At 37.0% G+C, this 20860-nt stretch overlaps 1 protein-coding gene across 1 annotated transcript; it reads right to left on the bottom strand.

The window, feature by feature from the left end:
* Positions 1 to 5158: 5158 nt before the first annotated feature.
* Positions 5159 to 20837, bottom strand: LOC101330413 (protein CC2D2B homolog). The gene is made up of 5 exons (XM_073794151.1): positions 20732 to 20837; positions 14813 to 14873; positions 13471 to 13547; positions 10294 to 10377; positions 5159 to 6554 (listed from the first exon to the last, which is right to left on the bottom strand). Exons 2-5 carry the CDS (start codon positions 14871 to 14873, stop codon positions 6369 to 6371), a joined length of 408 nt encoding a protein of 135 aa, XP_073650252.1. The 5' UTR covers positions 20732 to 20837; the 3' UTR covers positions 5159 to 6368.
* Positions 20838 to 20860: the final 23 nt, after the last annotated feature.

The following is a 20860-nucleotide window of genomic DNA, read 5'->3' as shown; positions in this document are numbered from 1 at the left end:
AACACAGAAAATTCGTGAAACATTGGGCACAACGATTCAATCTACCACAGCGTCTCATTAACTGAAACATAAAGTACGTTTTCTTCAAATTAAAATCTACTTATCTTGCCAAAGAATGTTCTTCTTAAAAAATGTCATTTCTTCTGTGACATCATCAATTACAACTTTTTTTCACAGCCTTAATCAGGGTGCTCTGGCAGCTCCTAAATTAGTCTCACGTTCTAAAATGATAGATTTCCTAAGAGACCATCTATTTATTTTCCTTATATGTTTAGGACAGTGTATAGTTAACTACCCAAGTTTTTGTTTGCACAAGAACCTAATACAACTGAACATAATTGGTTTTATCACAGGTATAATGGATTTTTTAATAAAAGGGAAAGGAATGTCTCCAAAAGCCTTCTCTTTCAAAAGTGGCATTTAAGGACTGTGCATGTGGTAAAAGCATTGTTGTACCTTTTGCATTTCTCTAGTTTAAGTAATTTAATTTCTAAATTTAAATCGATGATATAATGATGGCACCACTGTCATCAGCATCTGAGTTGACTTTTTATTTTTATATCCCTTTTGCATGATGAATAGCAGAGAACATGGATTAGTCAATGAGAAGTGAGATACAGTCACCTAAGAAACAACATCATTTCTTATAATGAAGTTCTAAGAAGAGAGGGGAGGAAAGTCATGTGAGCCAGATAAGGAACAGTATGTATTTAGGATGACTTAAACTGAACTCTACCCTTCCTCCTAAACCTGCTCCTCCTCCTGCATTTTATCATGATTAATGCCACCACTGCCTCTAGTAACCAAGATCAGAATCAACTTTATCAATGTTGAAGTGACAGGGGCCTGTCCTGGCCAAGACCTGCCCATTCTGCCTTTGCAGCATTTTTCATTTTGATTCCCCTTTACAATCTTCTTGTTATCACCCCAGTAGAGACCTGATATCAGGAACAGTAAGCTTGTCTCCAAACTATTACTTCCAGATTAATCTTTATAAAAAGTGGGCTTAATCACATTGCTCCTCAACTAAAACTGTTGGTGACTTTCTATTGCCTATGAAATAAGGTCATACTCTCCAACAGACATTCAGGCCCTTTGATCCATGCCTATAAGCTCTCCCAGGCTTACATCCCACTTTACCCTCTGATGTTCCTTACACTCTAGCCAAGGTAGACTGATTCTTTACCCAGAGCTGTTCAGGTTATTTGCTCAACTTGGAGCACCTTTGCCCCACTCTGCGTTAAGGCTCAGCTCAAATGACCCTTCTTCAGTGAAGTCTTCTCCAAATCTCTAAGTCAGAATAAACTGCTTCTTCCCCGTGCTATCACAGCCCTTTACCTGGGCCTCCATTAGAGCATTCAGACCATTCTATTCAGTATTTGGGTTAAGCTTCTTGGGGACAAGATATGTGACCTATCTCTTTTTGAAAAGTTGGGCTCAGGGGTATTTTAGCAGGAACTAAGGTAACAGTCCTAGTTAATCGCTCTTTCCATTGCCAGATGGGCTGGTCCATACCACTGTTTCTGCATCAGTATCCTTATTTATGTTATCTCTTGACATGACCATCCTCTTCCTCCAGCTTGTAAGGACCAGCTCAACTCCTGACTCCCCAGTGAAGCCCTCTTTGATTTTACCCACATTGAACTTTCCCTTCTGGACCATGCATTTAGTTTCAATAGAGCTCACTACATGGGAATTGATTGTACATATTATTAAAGTAGAATTTTAAGGATTAGAATGTACCTTAAAAGGTACTGTTTATCAAAATTTAATGTGTATATGACTTACCCAGGGGTCTTGTTGAAGTAAAAATTACTTAATTTTAATTAATAAAAAATGATTCAGTAGGTCTGGGGTGAGGCTGAGGTGTTCTACATTTCTAACAAGCTGCCAGGTAATGCCACTACAACTGTATGGGGACCAAACTTTGGGTATCAAAGATCTAGATTACTTTCCCATTCCATGGAGTTCCTTCTAATGGCTCTCAGATAAGTGGCCATCTACTGCCTGACTGCCATGCTTCATTTGGCAGCCTGTTCCACAGTGGGCCAGCTCGACTGCCACTTACAAAGCTTACTCCCTCTGCTACACAACAACCCCCAAGTGTTTCTTCCTTTGTCAGTTTTCTGTGCCTCAGGAGTTTTCTGTTTGTGCTGCGCTCTGCCTTTGGGGAGCCACTGCCTGGCACTCAAGTGAAGAACTGGTGTGCCTCAGAGGGATTTCTCCCAGCTCTTCACCCTGCCCCTAGCCTTCAGTTACTGCCTCTGTGCTCTTGGTAGAACCCTGTGGGAAAGAGCTGGAAGGCGATCCATAATGCACGCCTACATGCAACCTTTAAAGGTTCTTTAAAATTTCTGCTGGTTTCTTATTATTTTTGTCTCTGATAGCTTTTTCCTTTGCTGTCACTCTACCAAGGATGAAAGAGTTCTGATGGGTTTTAAATACTGTGATTTTGTAGTCTAGCCAGCTGGGTAGAAGCTACAATCTCTTGCCATATGCACACAAGAATTATTTGTAAAATGAAAAAAAATGAATCACAAGGAAATTATTTTTTACAAAGTTTACAACCAGAAATGCAATTCATTAGCATATGTAACTAAAAGTACAGCCTCAATAAATTAGATTTCTGATTTTGAAAAAGCAACAATTATATATGCTCCACACTGTTAGTTTCCTTATATTTATAAATACTCTTAAATATGTTAAAAAATGTAGATGGCTCATTTTGTAATAACACAAGTTGCCTTTTGACATACAACTTAAATTTTCTATTATGAAATGATTTTTGGCCAAGTAACAATGAAAAAGGGGCAAAGATAGGTAAATGGTGGGCTGTTTGTAAAGTGAACGACTCAATACCAATTGAACTTTTCTCTGATGGTAAATCATAACGCTCTCTCTAAAGCTCATCAGTATACAGGCATACATATTTATAATCAGTAGCTTAAAAATATGACTTTCTGTGCTATTCTGTACCTCTTGGATTTTTACCTTACATTAGTCAACCGAACCACCTTTTAGGAGTACGCATGAAGATGGAAGTCCCTGTGAAGAATATGGTGTGAATCTGCTCTGTCTCCTGCAGTTAAATCCATTTGAAGGATATATTCTTCGATTATCATCTGGACAGAGAGGTCTAAATAGAAACAAGTTATTTTTAACTTTTTATTATGAGAATTTTCAAACACAAAGTAGAATAATGCAACACACATCCATGTGCCCATTACAGAATTCGTCAATTGTCATCATTTTGCTAATCTTGCAGAAACAAGTGTTAATTATAATCAGAGATAAAACAGGATTCAAACTTCGTGGAAAAGAGTAAAATATACTTTTTTACCAACAGTCAAATGGTGAAAGTGGGCAGAATCATTGCATGGTGCAACATGGTAAAGTACATAGAGGGTTAAGGTCCTTAACAGAAGGATGCATCTTGCATGAAAGAAGGTGGGACATATTTTATAGGCCCCTCTTCAAGCTGCAGGAAGAATCAGGACCACAGCTACACTTGCCTATTTATTTTTTAGATTATGAAGTTAAAGAGAATAGCAGAATCATTCTGGTATAGCAGCAAATCAATGGATTACGTTACTTACAGATAGTCTCTTCTAAAATATTCCTTTGACACTGAGAAGCTGAAGAAGGCTAATGAATCACCTATTTTAAATTGTAATTTTTGCTTTTCATGTATGTTTAAACCTAAAACCTCTCTTTTACTATGACTGAAATATACCTTTGTGGGATAAGTCTAGGCACGTTTTTAATGTAAATATTCAATAGTTTCTATAAAGATCCCTGTTTTTCTCCCTGCTACAGTCCCTTCTTATCCAAATTGTTAATATGCTGTGTTACTAAGGCCTGCCAGTGCTGGGTAAGCTAAAAGGAAGAGGGCAGGAAGAATTCTGTCTTTGCTGTCATCTGGCTTTTCTCCCCCTTCAAAACAAGGTCTCTTTTAATCTATCTAAAATTTTCCTTTAGGTTTTTTCCACCTAAGCAGACTATCTTTGAGCCATTTTTTTTTTAAACAACTTTATTGGAGTATCATTACTTTACAATGCTGTGTTAGTTTCTGCTGCATAACAAAGTGAATCAGCTATATGTATACATATATCCCCATATCCCCTTGCTTTTGTGTCTCCCTCCCACCCTCCCTATCCCACCCCTCTAATTGGCCACAAAGCACCGAGCTGTTCTCCCTGTGCTATGCAGCTGCTTCCCACTAGCTATCTTTTTACATTTGGTAGTGTATATATGTCAATGCCACTCTCTCACTTCGTCCCAGCTTACCCTTTCCCCTCCCCGTGTCCTCAAGTCCATTCTCTACATCTGCGTCTTTATTCCCAACCTGCCCCTAGGTTCATCAGAATCTTTTTTTTTTTCTTTTTTAGATTCCATATATATGTGTTAGCATACAGTATTAGTTTTTCTCTTTGTGACTTACTTCGCTCTGTTTGGCAGACTATAGGTCCATCCACTTCACTACAAATAATTTCGTTTCTTTTTACGGCTAATATTCCATTGAATATATGTGCCACATCTTCATTATCCATTCATCTGTCAATGGACATTAGGTTGCTTCCATGTCCTGGCTATTGTAAACAGTGCTGCAATGAACATTGTGGTACATGACTCTTTTTGAATTATGGTTTTCTCAGGGTATATGCCCAATAGTGGGATTGCTGGGTCGTATGGTAGTTCTATTTTTAGCTTTTTAAGGAACCTCCATACTGTTCTCCATAGTGGCTGTAGCAATTTACATTCCCACCAACAGTGCAGAAGGGTTCCCTTTTCTCCATACCCTCTCCAGCATTTATTGTTTGTAGATTTTTTGATGATGGCCATTCTGACTGGTGTGAGGTGAGACCTCATTGTAGTTTTGATTTGCATTTCTCTAATGATTAGTGATGTTGAGCATCCTTTCATGTGTTTGTTGGCAATCTGTTTTCTTTGGAGAAATGTCTATTTAGGTCTTCTGCTCATTTTTGAATTGGGTTGTTTGTTTTTTTGATATTGAGCTGCATGAGCTGCTTGTATATTTTGGAGATTAATCCTCTGTCAGTTGCTTCGTTTGCAAATATTTTCTCCCATTCTGACGGCTGTCTTTTCATCTTATGTTTTCCTTTGCTGTGCAAAAGCTTTTAAGTTTCATTAGGTCCCATTTGTTTATTTTTGTTTTTATTTCCATTTCTGTAGGAGGTGGGTCAAAAAGGATCTTGCTGTGATTTATGTCATAGAGTGTTCTGCCTATGTTTTCCTCTAAGAGTTTTATAGTGTCTGGCCTTCCATTTAGGTCTTTAATCCATTTTGAGTTTATTTTTGTGTATGGTGTTAGGAAGTGTTCTAATTTCATTCTTTTGCATGTAGCTGTCCAGTTTTCCAAGCACCACTTATTGAAGAGGCTGTCCTTTCTCCACTGTACATTCCTGCCTTCTTTATCAAAGATAAGGTGACCATATGTGCGTGGGTTTATCTCTGGGCTTTCTGTCCTGTTCCATTGATCTATATTTCTGTTTTTGTGCCAGTACCATACTGTCTTGATTACTGTAGCTTTGTAGTATAGTCTGAAGTCAGGGAGCCTGATTCCTCCAGCTCTGTTTTTCGTTCTCAAGATTGCTTTGGCTGTTTGGGGTCTTTTGTGTTTCCATACAAATTGTGAAATTTTTTTTCTAGTTCTGTGAAAAATGGAATTGGTAGTTTGATAGGGATTGCACTGAATCTGTAGATTGCTTTGGGTAGTATAGTCATTTTCAATATATTGATTCTTCCAATCCAAGAACATGGTATATCTCTCCATCTGTTTGTATCATCTTTAATTTCTTTCATCAGTGTATTCTGGTTTTCTGCATACAGGTCTTTTGTCTCCTTAGGTAGGTTTATTCCTAGGTATTTTATTCTTTTTGTTGCAGTGGTAAATGGGAATGTTTCCTTTATCTCTCTTTCAGATTTTTCATCATTAGTGTATAGGAATGCAAGAGATTTCTGTGCATTAATTTTGTATCCTGCTACTTTACCAAATTTATTGATTAGCTCTAGTACTTTTCTGGTAGAATCTTTAGGATTCTCTATGTATAGTATCATGTCATCTGCAAACAGTGACAGTTTTACTTCTTCTTTTCCAATTTGGATTCCCTTTATATCTTTTTCTTCTCTGATTGCTGTGGCTAAAACTTCCAAAACTATGTTGAATAATAGTGGTGAGAGTGGGCAACCTTGTCTTATTCCTGATCTTAGTGGAAATGTTTTCAGTTTTTCACCATTGAGAACGATTATACATCACTTGAGGGTGCTGATCATTAAGAAGTCTTGACTTTTTCCCAGGCCAGGATTTTCTGGTAGAATCTTTAGGATTCTCTATGTATAGTATCATGTCATCTGCAAATATTTGCCTGTTGTTTTTTTACTTGTTCTTGATCATCTTCATAATCGGCAGCCTTTACTTCAAGTAAATCTAGGAAAACGACTTCTTCCATAAAATCTTCATCTCGGCCCTCAGCAAAGTTTTGTAAATTATCACCAAGTGAAAAGTGTTTGTGGTAACTATCATTTACTGATCTCTGTTGAATACCAAAAAGAAAAATAAGTATATGTGTTTGTCCTCAATGATTAACAGGCAGACAAATGAAAGGTACTAGAAGCTTGCTGTGAAGTCTTTCTGATCTATGCCACCCAGTTCAAGTTCAAGCTGAAACTGTGTGACAATGAAATTTCATTGAACACAGAGGAACTCACTTAAGGCTTAATATTATAAAATATGATTTTTCTATAGCCCTTCATTGAAATTCTCAATGAAAGACTACTGAAAAAGAACTACAATTCAAGTCTCTCCTCTCCTATGGAAAATGTTCTGAAATATTGGACTATGATATTTCAACTGTTGAGAATTCACAGTGCAGGGCAAAGTCTAGAGACATCAAGCCATGTGGTCTTCAGCCCCATTTTTTTCCACCATTCAGAAAGAAGTACTACCTAAGGTGATGTGGAGTAGTCATGCTGTTTTCTGGATGATATTTAAGAAAAAAAAGAAAGAAAAGTAAAGATACAAATAGAAGTCTGTGGCAGTGTGATTGATTATGATACATTTCTGAAATATGATATATAAAAGTTACAAACAATCTGAATGTAGGTATTGAAACAGATGTATTACTAAATATAAAAATGTATACTTTTATATTATATCAGAAATTTTATATGAGTCTCTTCACAAAAAATATTACCAATTTATTTTGGATGACTTTAGTTGTCTAACTTAAAATCTACATATGTTGAAACAGAGAAGGAGACAGAGTATGTGAGTCATGCAAATAAAAACCCCTTAATTTTCAAAAACATACATTTAGGGGTAAATAATTAAATTAAAAGAATTAATAACAGAATTTCATTGAATAGATAACAGTAGATGGCCTTGATCAACTCTGACAAAATTAAGTGAGTAACATGGTTAAGCATCACCTAGGTTCACATCAAGTCATCACATCATCATACCTTCCCTATATCCCTGTCATGAAATCAAGAAAGTATTTTATATCTAGAAATCTTTGTGGCATCATTTTCGGAAGTCAAACAAGATATGACACTGGCACCTAGGAGCAAGATTTGGGGGATCTTCACATAGGGGATCTCTTTGAATATTCCAATCATAGACAAAGAGGGGCTCTTTGCTCCTGCTGGAGGTCCCATTACCAAGCTACTTTCACCGCACCCCTGGTGTGGGCCAGGGCTTTTAACCTGCCTTCAGAGCTGAGGTCTGCCCTGATGGCTGAGTCATGTCAGGCTCTCATCTTGGATCCCAGCCTTTTATTTATAACCATGTAGGTCTCTTTCATGAATCCTACCCCACTACAGCTACCCATATGTTTAGCCTGAGACAAGCTATGATCTCAACCAATATAATCACCTTCCTGGTCTTCACTATGCAGCTCACAGCAGACCAGTGTCTGTGCTGTTAGCTGCTGTGTGACAGGAAGCATGCGGTCAGAAGGCAACCACCTAATTTTCCATGCATAAGTCTAAATGAATGCACCTGAATACGGTGTGGTTAAAAAAAAAAAAAAAAGAGAGAGAGAGAGAGAGAGAGAGAGAGTCTCCCCTTTCTCCCAGTAGGAAGGAGCCACAGTCACACACAGCCTCCCACAAAACAGTAGCTTTCTCCTCCCTGTGATGAGGACAGTAGATTCCCATTGTCCCCAAATTTACCAGGTGCAGGGCAGATGGCTTTTCCAAACAACTTCTCTAAACAACCCACATCCAAGCCTGGACTTCCTTGTGCCCAGTCTACTTGCCCCACTGACCTAATTTCTCTCATGTCTTCCCTGTGAGAAGGAAAAGCAGCCATAACCACAGCGCTGCGTCCTGGTGCACTCAGCTGGGTGGACCTTCTCGTTTCCCCTGAAAAGTCCACTCCTTAACCCATATCGTGGGATTCTGGGGTATCAAGTGACTTGGCAGAGCATGTGCATGTTTGATACTCATTTATTCAATATTCACTCAAATATGGAGTGCCTGATATGTTCAAGGAAGAAAATAAACAAAGAGACAGAAGTACATGCGAGGTGGTGATAAATGCCATAAAGAAAAATGATGCAAGATAAGTGGCTAGAGAATACTGGGATGGGGGGTTGGGGGATTGGGGGGTACTATTACATAAGGTTTTCAGGCACAGTATTTTAAATTATGTGTCATTTGAACAGAGACCCAAAGGTAGTGAGGGAGAGAGCATGAGGATAAGAGAAGAGATTTCTAGACAGTTAAAAGGTACAAAGTCCCTGAGGCAGGAACAGGAAGGAGGCCAGTATGGCCGGAGTTGGGTGGGAGAAGGGGAAACTAGTGAGAAAGGAAGTCAGAGAGGTACTAAGGGGGCCGTGGAAGGCCCTATAAGGACTTCAGCTTTTTTTTGAGATAGGAAACCATTAGAAGGTGTTAAAAAAAAATGTTCTGTCTTAGATTTTAACAGAATCACTCTGACTACTGTATGGTATACCAAATAGACCGTTGGGGCAATAGTAAAAATAAAGGGAGACTATGGCAATGATCTGGATGAGAGGTTACGGCCGCATAGACTAGGCTGTGCCAGGGGAGGTGATGAAAAGTGGGCTGGGTTCTGGAAGTGGTTTGGATACTTTGAAGGTAAAACCAACAGGATTTGTGACAAACTGGATATGAGGCATGGGAGTAAAAGAGGATCCAAGGATGACACCAAGGTTTGGCTGAGCAATTGGAAAAATGGAATTGCTATACTGTGATTCTATTTATATAAAAGTCAGCGTGTGCATATATGGGTATAAGCATAGAGAACAGTATGAAAAAATGGTAATAGTGGTTTATCTCAGAGCAGTGGGATGTCACATGATTTTTATTTTCTTCCTCATGGTTTTCTGCATTAAGTTTTATAATGTATATAATAAATTTGTTATATTTTTTGAAGATAAAGTTCTTTTCTGTGGAACAAACAACAACAAAAGGAACGTAAAGACTGGAGCAGGATACAGGATACAAAGAAAGGGGAATGGAAGAGACTGAGAAATAAGTAGAAAGGCAAAGCGGGGTCCAAGAGAAATTCAGAAGGAGGACCTGAAGGATTTGGAAATGACTGGGAGGTGTCAGAAGATACTGGGTAGAACTCTGGAAATACAGGAGGGGGCTCAAGGAAACTGTAGAGAGATCTGAAGGTAGAGAGGAATGGAGAAAGTTGAGAGGAATAGGAGCAGAAGGGAGACCAATGAGACTGACAAATCAGGAGACGAGAAAGACTAGTGAGACTGATTAGGACTGGAGGAAAGGACGGCCCTAGAATAACAGTGGGCTGAAGAGTTTGGGAAGAACTGACAGAAATTAGAAGGGTCTGGGATTGTACAAGGAGGGATGAAGAATGGGGAATCAATGAAGAGTAATAGAGATTACAGAGGACAACGTGGGCACTTGGAGAAATGAACAGGAAGAACAAAAGAAAACACAGGCTTTGGAGCCGATAGCCTGTACTTCCCGGCTCTATCAGTTCTTACCCCTGTGTGCCTATTTCCTCACCTATAAAACAGAGATGATAATAATGCCTACCTCACAGGGTTATTATGAGGATTGAATGAGATAATCCACATTAAAAATTTAGCATATCACTGGGCATCCAGTAAGCACTCAATAAATGTTAGGAATTATTATTATGAACAGCTTCTCAATTCAAAGAGAAGGCAGCTCAATAATAAAAATTTCACCTCCCATCAAGTATTTCATTCTATGCCTTTAATAAAGAGTTATTTTTCCTGAGAATGAGGATGTAGGAGGAAGGGAAACAAATCCAACCTGCTCTGCAGACTGGCCTAAAGTTGAGTCTTCTTCACCACTCAGAATAAAACACGAAAGACCTTCATCCAGTGAGACTTCAGTCTGCAGGTTAAACAATGGAAAACCAGTATTCAGTGTTGAAGTGAGAGCTTTTTCTGCTTTTAAGGGAAAGAAGTAGTTTTCTGTAATATGGTAATAGTAACTGTATCTTATTCAAGAACAAAAAGCAGTAGGAGAGATAGTATCAAGTTAATATTTAACTTTGAGTCTGTTTGGCTCATGAATTATTTTTGTATTTTGTTTTGTTTTTAAGGTCCGGTAACTGTGATTTAAAAAAAAAAAACAATAAAATTGCAGCATTATTTCCAATAGCCAAGGTATGGAAACAACTTAAGTGTCCATCAACCAATGAATGGACAAAGATACACACACACACACACACACACACACAATGGAGTACTATTCAGCCATAAAAAGAATGAAATCTTGCCATTTGTGACAAAATGGATGGCCCTTGAGAGCATTATGCTAAGTGAAATAAGTCAGACAGAGAAAGACAAATACCATATGATCTCACTTATCGATGAAATTTAAAAAAGCAAAACAAAAAATCAAGCTCACAGATACAGAGAACAGACTGGTGGTGAACAGAGGCAGGGGGTGCAGGAGGCAGTAGGCAAAATGGGTGAAGGGGGTCAAAAGGTACAAACTTCCAGCTATAAAATAAGTCTTGGGGATATAATGTGCAGCACGGTGACTAGTTAATAATGCTATATTGCATATTGAAAGTTGTCAAGAGAGTAAAACTTAAAAGTCCTCATCACAAGAAAAAAAAGCTTTTTTTTTTGCAACTATATATGGTGACAAATGTTAACTAGACTTATTGTGGTGATGGTTTCCCAATATATGCAAATATTGAATCCTTATGTTGTACACTTGAAAGTAATATAATGTGTCAATTATATCTCAATTAGAAAATTTCTTAAATTAAAAAATTAAAATATAGGGTCCAAATCTTCTCCATCTTCCCAATCTATCTCTTCACTCTAGTCAGAGTATTGAGAGCATTACCTTACAGTTAGATCAAAATGTGGACTCAGGGCAAACTCTTTTCTCTCCCTGTTTTTGGGTGCTCTCATGTATGAATGCACTCACATACAAGTACCACCCCACCCCACCAATAATCTTTTGTGAACTTAGAGATAATAAAAAGTATTAAAGTGGCATATTCTTAGTGATGAACTTGCTTGTAAGTAGGCTCTCATTTTTCAATACTGTAAAGTCTGAATCTTTCAATTATAAATCACCTATCACTTCTTTGTCACACACGTTTAATGAACTGTTTAGAGAGGTTTGAGAGAGGAATCGAAGGAAGGAAGGGAGGGAGGGAAGGAGGGAGGGAGGAAGGAAGGAAGGGAGAGAGAGAGAGAGGGAGGGAGGGAGGGAGGGAGGGAAAGAAAGAAGAAAGGAGGAAATCTGCTAGTTCCTAGGAACTGAAGAATTCAAAAATATGTAAAATACAAAAGCTTATCCTACATCCTGTTTGTATCTACAATATCGCTGTCCCATTAACTTTAAAAGTTATGTACCTTTCAACAATACTGATATATAAACTGTCCATATATACTTTTACTTCCCTCTGTCTCTGCTCATTGAAAAATCATTTGCTAAAATCCTCAACTTCCTGAGCAGATATCCCTTCCTAGTAGTTTGTAATGGAAACTCTTAGAAGCCAATTTCTCTTCCTTTTTACCTCTTTTCTTGATATTCAGTGGACTTATCTTGATAAACTTCCAATTTTTTACTATTCATAGTTAAATTAAATCCAAGTTAGGCTCATTTTTATTCATTTGTTGAATGAACAACATGTATACAATCATCTTTTTTTAGTCTGCTTTTACTATTAAATTTAATTAATTTTTACTAAGCACCCAAGAGGGACCCTGCAGAGAAGACAAAGATGAGTTTTTTACAAACCCGAGATACACTCCTTACATTTTAAAATTTGAGAGTATTTTTTAAATACTCTCATTGCTTATGGCAGAAATGACTAGTTGTTCATTGCTGTCTTTTCTCCCATTTCTAATAATAGAACTTACTTTTAGCTGGATACCGAGACATTGTTTCCCACATTCCTTTAGTGGAAATAATGTGTGCAATTTTCAGGTCTTGTCCTGTAAGAGATCAATCTGCAATCCTATGGCTCTCTTCCTCCTCCCTCCCCTTTGGTTAGCAAATGAAGACACAGTAGCTTTGCCATTGGACTCAGAGATGGAAACTAAGTGTTGAAGATGGCAGAACTCTCCTAGTAGCCTGGACTACTTATCTATTACACTAGAGAGAAATAAAACTTCTATCTTAATTAAGACATTTTACTTTGAATCTTTTTGTTAAAGCTGCTTAGCCTTTACTCTAAATAATGCAGTTCGCCCAAGATGTGAGTGATTTTGTCATTTGAAGTTTCAAATATGTGATTACACATTGTATTTCAGAACAAAATCTGTAATTCGGGGATCACCTATAATATTTTATTATAATTTTTTAAGATAAGAAATAATGTCAAGTAGAAATAGAGAGTGATTAAATATTGGCATGAGAGATCTTTTTGGAGTGACAAAATGGTCTAAAATTGGATTATAATGTTGATTATATATTCTGTAAATTTACTAAAAATCATTGAATCATATGCTTAAAATGGATGAATTTTTGCTATGTAAAGTACACCTCAATAAATCTGTTCTAAAAAGTTTTTTAAAAAAAGTTATTCACCTTAGACCACTGATATATCTTATTATCAATGAGAAGCTGAGTTGAAGATTTTTTGCCTTGATTAATCTGAAACACAATGTAAATAAATAGTATGGAAAACTTAATGTTCACAGATATAGACATAATCATGTTCATAAGTCTTTTGTCCAAAATGGATAAAAACAAAGACTTCTCAATGTTTTTCTTTTAAAAAGTATATACATGTTTTCTCCTGAGATGTCAAATTTAGTTACCATAACCAAATCACTTAACTTTTCTTGGCTTCAAGTTTGGAAATAGAAAGCATGGAAAATAACTTGAAGCTTTTTGGATTTAAGGAGCTATATTAAAATAGAATTTTAGCTCTTTTTGATAAAGAAAAGTTTATCATGATATATGTTGATTTAAACAGTAAATTTGAAAATAGGAAAGAAAAAATAATATTACCTTGGCATTTTTTAGCTTTTCTCTTACTTTGCCTCTCAGAGTTTCTATTATGTCTTGATTTTCTTCCACATTTAAATCTATCAAGAAGCCAACATAATATGGAGTTCATGATACTTTCTTATAATAATTAAACAGCTACAGCATCAAAAGTACTTATTAAATAGCTAAATAGCATGCATTTCTTTGGATCATGACAATTATGAAGACTGGGTCATTGCCCCATGAGAGCTTAGAACCTAGAAAATAAAGCTTAGAAACTTCCCCCTCTTCCATCTGGAATAAATACTCATGCATGGTCAGGACTGAATTTTGTAGTGAGGCTAAAAAAAAAAAAAAAAAAAAGTTCAGGTAAGCAAACCTTTATCTTTTTCCTTTTAGGAAAAAAATCAATGAAAACAGTAATATTCTATATAAAGTGCTCTGTAGTCCACAGAATATACAAATATCAAAACCAGTTTACTTCAACTTGATTAAACTGAAGAGGAAGGAATCTGAAAAAAAGAGAGGTAAGTCTCCAAGCATCCATTCTAACTACTTATGTCAGTTTTGTAAATTCAGTATAATACCGCCAGCTCTTAGAGGAAATGAAACAGTCTTGCTGGGTATAAAGAAGGCTCCAGCTGCTATGTGTCCTCCAAGCCTCATGTTATTTTCTTCTCATCCACCAGATGATCTACTGTATGGACTGAGAAAGACAGGGGTTATGCAGTCCTAGGTACAATAGAAAATGGAGGACCTACTGGTCATTTTGCCTTGTAGTTTTCTTTTTCTTCTCCCTGCCTTTGAGTAGTTAAAGGTTAAATAGAAAATGGTGGAAATAAAGGGTAAGCATAAAGCTAAATCAGTATAGGCCATGAGAATCTTCATTCTTAATTGCAGTATTCCATGATAAAATTTAAGAATTATTAGTTGGTTTGTTTATACTCTATTCCCAGAACTTAGAATGACAGATGGCACATAGTAGGTGCTTAATAAATATTTGCTGGATAAGTGAAGCAGGAGTCAACCATTATTTATATACTTTTCTCCCTGAGACCTGGAAACTTCCTGAAACAGGTTCTATATCTCTGTATCTTATGGTGTAACATAGTCTGAAGAACGAGAAGATTCTCCATGTTTGCAGAGAGAGAGAGAGAGCAAACAAAACTTAGTTTTATTACATGCACTGACTTTACCATTATTTCCTTATACCCACTTGTATTATATAGGAAGTTTAGTTCTGTTTGAACTTATCCCTTAAGAAACTGTGTTCCCAAATGAAACCCTGGGATAGGATTAGTCATTTATATCTTTTAAAAATAAAGTCCAACAGTATTAGAGCTGTGGTATACTTATTGAGAACCTTTCTGGAGATGCCTGTCTACATTTTCTTCTACTGCAATGTTATCTGTGTCTTCTGACATCTGCAAAAAAAAGGGGGGAAGCGTTACCTTGTATCTTTTTGTTTTGGCATTTAACGTCTTTTCATAGGTTTATCAGCCCTTTGAAAGTCATCTCCTTTAAAATGACAATTCAAATCCTTTGCCTGTTTTCTTAAATTTCATCCTTTTATCAATGGGTATGAGCTCTTTATATATGATAGATTTTTTGATTAAAAAATTGCTCTCTGTAATATCAAAAAGAACCTTTTAATGATAAAATCCAGTAGATAGTTGTTGGTGTTCATATACCTGCCTACTTCATATACCTTTTAGGAGGGTCAAATGAGATCAAACATATGAAAATACTTTGAAACTCAACACTATATCAATGTTAGCTATTACTTGAGTACTCTGTAGCATCTGATAACTTTCTAAAAGCTTTCTATATCCTTTTCCTCTACCCTTATACCTCTCTGGCCACTTATTCCTTGTATCCTTTCTTGGTCACACTTCTCCTCATAGCCTAAATGTGGGCACATTCCAAGAATTTGGAGAGTGCATGGATTCCCATGGCTTCCCAAATCTGTCTCCAACCTTGACTGCTCTCCTGAACACCATATTTCTAGTTGCCTACTGGTATTTCTAATTGAATGTACTACCATTATCAAAAATTCAATATTTTAAAATGAGCATTTATTTCTTTTACCACTTTTTTTTTTTTTTTTTTTTTTTTTTGCATTACGCAGGCCTCTCACTGTTGTGGCCTCTCCCATTGTGGAGCACAGGCTCCGGACGCACAGGCTCAGCGGCCATGGCTCACGGGCCCAGCCGCTCCACAGCATGTGGGATCCTCCCAGACCGGGGCACAAACCCGTGTCCCCTGCATCGGCAGGTGGACTCTCAACCACCGCGCCACCAGGGAAGCCCCTTTTACCACTTTTTAAACCTCAATATTCTAAAATTAAACCATACTAGCAACGTTAAATGTTTTTTTTTAGAACAATATGGATAAGTTTTTCATTTTAAGTTGAAAAAATAGAATAGCAAAAGACTCCTTAAATAACAACTGTACATGCTAACCAAACTAATGTGCAGTTGGAATGGGAAGAGCAAGCAGACACACATCAGATTTCCAATCACAGTAAAAACATGGATTCGTGTCAAAAGTCAAAGCAGGGTATACTGACATGATCACAGTAAGAGCTTAGTCTATAGACCTTCTGAAAGAACTCCAAATCCAACCACTGTGGTACAGTGGTTCCTGTACCACACTTAAGAACTACTGAGTAAGGTCAGTATGAACTAAGATGTTCTGTTCTTACTAAGCCTTCAGTATTTTCCTCAACAAAATTAAAAATACCTAACTTCACTCTTGACCAAGGAGACAGTAACCCTTGAAGGTGTGATGGGACATTAACCCCAGCAAGTGATTGATAGATGTCTCCTTCAATTCCCAATAATCTCACCCAGCATTCTGGATATACTTTTCATAACTTCCCATCCCCATCTAGAAGGCAGGAATAAAACATGAATCTTAATTGCACTTACTCTAGGTGACACGTAGATACCAGTCCTAAAAATGTTTCACTCATTCATTGATTTAAAAAAGAAAAACTTTTTTTTTTTTTTTTAGCAAAGCAGGAAATGGATTGTTAGCTGGTTGAGAGAACAGAGAAATAAATATTTAAATAAGGGAATAAATAGATAAATAAATATATAAATAACTCACCTCTAATACTTTATTACATAATTGACAGACCAAAGAGTATAACTAATCTGTAAACTCTCTTATTATTTTTTAACATATGAACTATACGATTTGTATATAGAACCAAATATATCACATTTTTTCAAGATTCTCCTACATTTACAATTGAGCTATTTAGTATAATCAAAATCCTTATAAACTCCATTAATACCTTACTTTTCTAAAAATATCTTCTTTTCTCTTTGAAATCTTTTTCATGATGGTTCTTTCATTTCCACCTTCTAAATAAATAAGAAATATTTTTAAGAATTATATATCATATTACTGAGAGAAAACAATTATTTTGATGCTTGAGATAAACATGCTATTTAAATTTTTTAATTTAACTAAAAACTAAACAAAGAAACACACTATTGCCTTTAGTATTTAGTTGTTGATCACCTTTAGTATTCAATAGAAATTCTAGTTAGTCCAATAAGACATGTAAAAGAGTTAGAGGTAAAACTATTGGAAAGGAGACAACAAACGGATTCTTTTGTAGAGGGTAGGTTTTATACATAGAAACTCCAAGACATTCAATCAAAAAACTTTAGAAAAAATGAGAAAGTTGATAAGTGGCAGAATACAAGAGAATGTATGGCAAAGTTACCAGCTTTCCTATATGCTAGAAATATAATAGAAATCACTTTCATAACAGCAATACAAAACTTTTTCAAAATACATAGGAATAACTTCAATGAAAATATTTGGGACCCTCCCCCCCAAAAAAAAGTATAAAACTTTACAGTGAGAAAAAAATCTGATTAAACAAAGAGATATTCCCTGGAGGCAGGAAAACTAGTAAAGAAGCCATTATAATAGTCCTGATGAGAGATTCTGGAGATCTGAATCCAAAAGTGGAAGCGGGAATGGAAGATGGAGATTCAGTTAAGAGGTAGAATTCACAGAATTTGGTGAGCAACTAGATGCGTAGGACAAAGTGAGGGAGAAATCAAGGACTCTAAGGTTTGGGCTTGAGTAACTGAGAGGTAGTATCATTCTGTGTATTGTCGAATATAATTGGGGAAGGAGTTAAAGAGTTCAGTTTTCAGAGGCTGCTTACGGGACATTAAGGTGAGAGGTCCAAAAAGTGATTAACAATACTGAACTGACTTGGAGCAGAAGAGAACCAGTTCTAAGTTAGCTAACTCCTTTGTTTACTCAGTAAAAAAAGCATTTAAGAGATTGATTCCATGACTCTTGAAAAGAATCAACACCTTTAAGATTTTTCCCACCAACATACCAAGAATGGACACAACAGGAATAGAATGTTGGGAAAAGAGAAGTTTGAATTTACTTTCCACTCTGCAAGAACTTCTAAAATGAAAAATGAACTTCAAATCAGTACCTGGCTTACTGATGCCTACACCTGCAAATTTTATCTGCTAAAGCTAGGGAAAACATTAACAGTGACACATCCTATAGATAGTTAAATTATAATAAATTATTAAATAAATATCTTATTGTAGAAGAAATTATTAATCACGTTTTTTGCAGACCTGTAGATGTTTCTAAACTAGTTTATTTATCGTCTCATAAATACTATAATAAATACTAAATAAATGATTACAGGCAAAATAGTAGATAAAATTGAAGATCTGGATGAAAATTGCATTTGCCCTATCGAAAAATCACATGCGGAAGCAAGGAAAAATTATGACTCAGACTTCTACCTTCTTACAGAAATTCAACTTTCTGTATTAAAAAACTGGCTCCAACAGTTAAATCCAATATTTTCTTCAAGGATATTGCTAATTTACAATTCTTGTAGTTACAGCTTTTTCTAAAAGACAAGGAAATTGAAGATTAGCTATTTTTGTATCAGATGAACTGGAGGTCCACAGTCAAAGCCTGAGAATTAAAGTGAAGTAATTCATTCAACCTTTTCTGGTCCATACCAAACAGAAGGCAATTTTTTGTAAGTGTTTTATAAGTATAAAAGTTTGCCTCTTGCTTAGCATGTAGAAATCTCTGGGTTCTGCAAATACATCCAGCAATGCCTTTATCACTATGGTGATTGCTGAAATAAAATTTCCTAAAGCCTATTCTATGTTGCGTGTAAATTTAACATTCAACCACCTGCCACTTGGTTTCAGGAGTGTTAGCAGAACAAAATTACAGGAAAATCTCTAGTGTATGAAATGATCACAAAATGCATATTCTGGTATCTAATAATATTTCTTTGGTTAAGTATGAACTAACTAGAAATTTGTTTTTCCTTCAGTTTTTCCCCAGCTCTTGTTGAAAATAACTTCAAATGTATTAATCCACTTTTCTTCCTTAGCAGAACAGAATTCAGTCCAAAACCCAGTTTCATCTTTATCTTTGTTCATTTATTGTCACATAGTATCATGAACCTTTTCTGAACTCCCTTATAGCAATGTTTGACAAATCATGTTCTCCCATTTGATTTGAATGGGGATGCTATGCCAAAAAATTAGTCTTGTTCAAAGTTATGATAAAATTAAAGCAATGGATAGCACTTTTTCAAATTAAAATTTATTAAATACATGTCACCAGCTACCCTTTACTGGTACTGGGATATGGAAAAGGTGGAACTTAACCAAAATATTCCACAATTAAGTGTAACACAGCATTATTTCACAGTGTTTCATGAAAACGATCAAGATTTCCAGGTGTTCCATTACCTAAGTTTGAAAATTAATATCTTTCAGTTAACTGTGATCTTATTTTCTAAACTGAAAACCTAGGAACCGACAGTCTGACAAAGAATTTTCTGATCTGTGAATTTGTACACATCTTTGAAAGGCATCAAAACTAAATCATCCACTGCTCTCAGGACTAAGTCGGAAATCATCACAACCTGCTTCTGTAGATCAAGAAAGACTGGATCCACTTCCCTTGAAACTTCTGGTATATAAAAATTGAGGGCTTCCCTAATGGTGCAGTGGTTAAGAATCAGCCTGCCAATGCAGGGGACACGGGACTCTATCCCTGGTCCGGGAAGATCCCACATGCCGAGGAACAACTAAGCCCGTGCACCACGACTACTGAGCCTGTGCTCTAGAGCCCGTGAGCCACAACTGCTAAGCCCACGTGCCACAATGACTGAAGCCCGCACGCCTAGAGCCCGTGCTCTGCAACAAGAGAAGCCACCACAATGGGAAAGCCACGCACTGCAACGAAGAGTAGTCCCCACTCACAGCAACCAGAGAAAAGCCCGCATGCAGCAACGAAGACCCAATGCAGCCAAAAATAAAATAAATAAAATAAAATTTAAAAAAATTGAATAAGTGACAAAACAAATTATAAAAACTGTAGTATATTTTGAAACATTATATCCAACACACAATGCAATGTAATTTTGCTACCCACAAGTTCATCATAGGATTGATAAAAATGTATTAATTCATAGAGCAACAAGGGCCATGAGGTCCAGAAACGGGACACAAGTAAGTCCTGTGGTGTTATCTTTTATTTAAACCTGAAGATGTATCTTGGGTGCCTGTACTTATAGTCTCCACTGGAGAGAAACTCGAAACAAAGGCCCTTTCTGTAAGTGAGGGCAAAAGACGCTTGTGTCCACTTCCCCACCTAAGCCTTGCTCACCACTCTCTCATAAACCTTCAACTATACCCAGACCAAACTCTTCTTTATACTCCCCGCAATTCCATCATTTGATTTTTCCAGCTTCTCCCGTAATCTAGAGCATTCCACATTTCAAAGCCGGATTCAAGCCCCACATCTTCCAGGAAATTTTTTTCTGACTCCGGTCCTTCTGGGACCTCCACTAGCACTAATAATACGTAGTTTTTGTTCATTACAGTCTACCTTACAAGGCCACTTGCTTACCTACAGTGGGCTGGGGCATGAACTCATCTTCTTCTACCCTCCACCAATCCTAGCAAGGTGTTCATCACACAGTAGGGACTCAATAAATAATACGGTCCCGGATTCAAAGTAAATCAACCAGTGCTCTCGAAAGCTATATAATAGAGTTGTTCTCAACCCGATTAATTCCCAAGGGGATGACTAATGGGTGGGCCAGGTCCCGGGGACTACAAGTCCCAGTGGCCCATGCGGGTCTGGCCCTGGTAGCCGGGGAACCCACAGAGCCGGTCTCCAACCAGACAAAATACTGGAGCGTCTGACAGGGAAGGGTGGAGGCTTTCTGGGGCAGTAAGACATTCACCTGGATGGACTGCACTTTTGCTACGTCTGGGCAGCGAAGGCAGGACGCACCGTTCACCGCATACTCTGAGAGGTCACCAACCGCCCCGCAGCGCTCCCGACGTCCGCTCCACAAGCTAGCCTGGCGCTT

Source organism: Tursiops truncatus, chromosome 16 (genome assembly GCF_011762595.2).
Source record: "Tursiops truncatus isolate mTurTru1 chromosome 16, mTurTru1.mat.Y, whole genome shotgun sequence".
Lineage (NCBI taxonomy): Eukaryota > Metazoa > Chordata > Mammalia > Artiodactyla > Delphinidae > Tursiops > Tursiops truncatus.
This window is presented reverse-complemented; position numbering and strand designations above follow the sequence as displayed.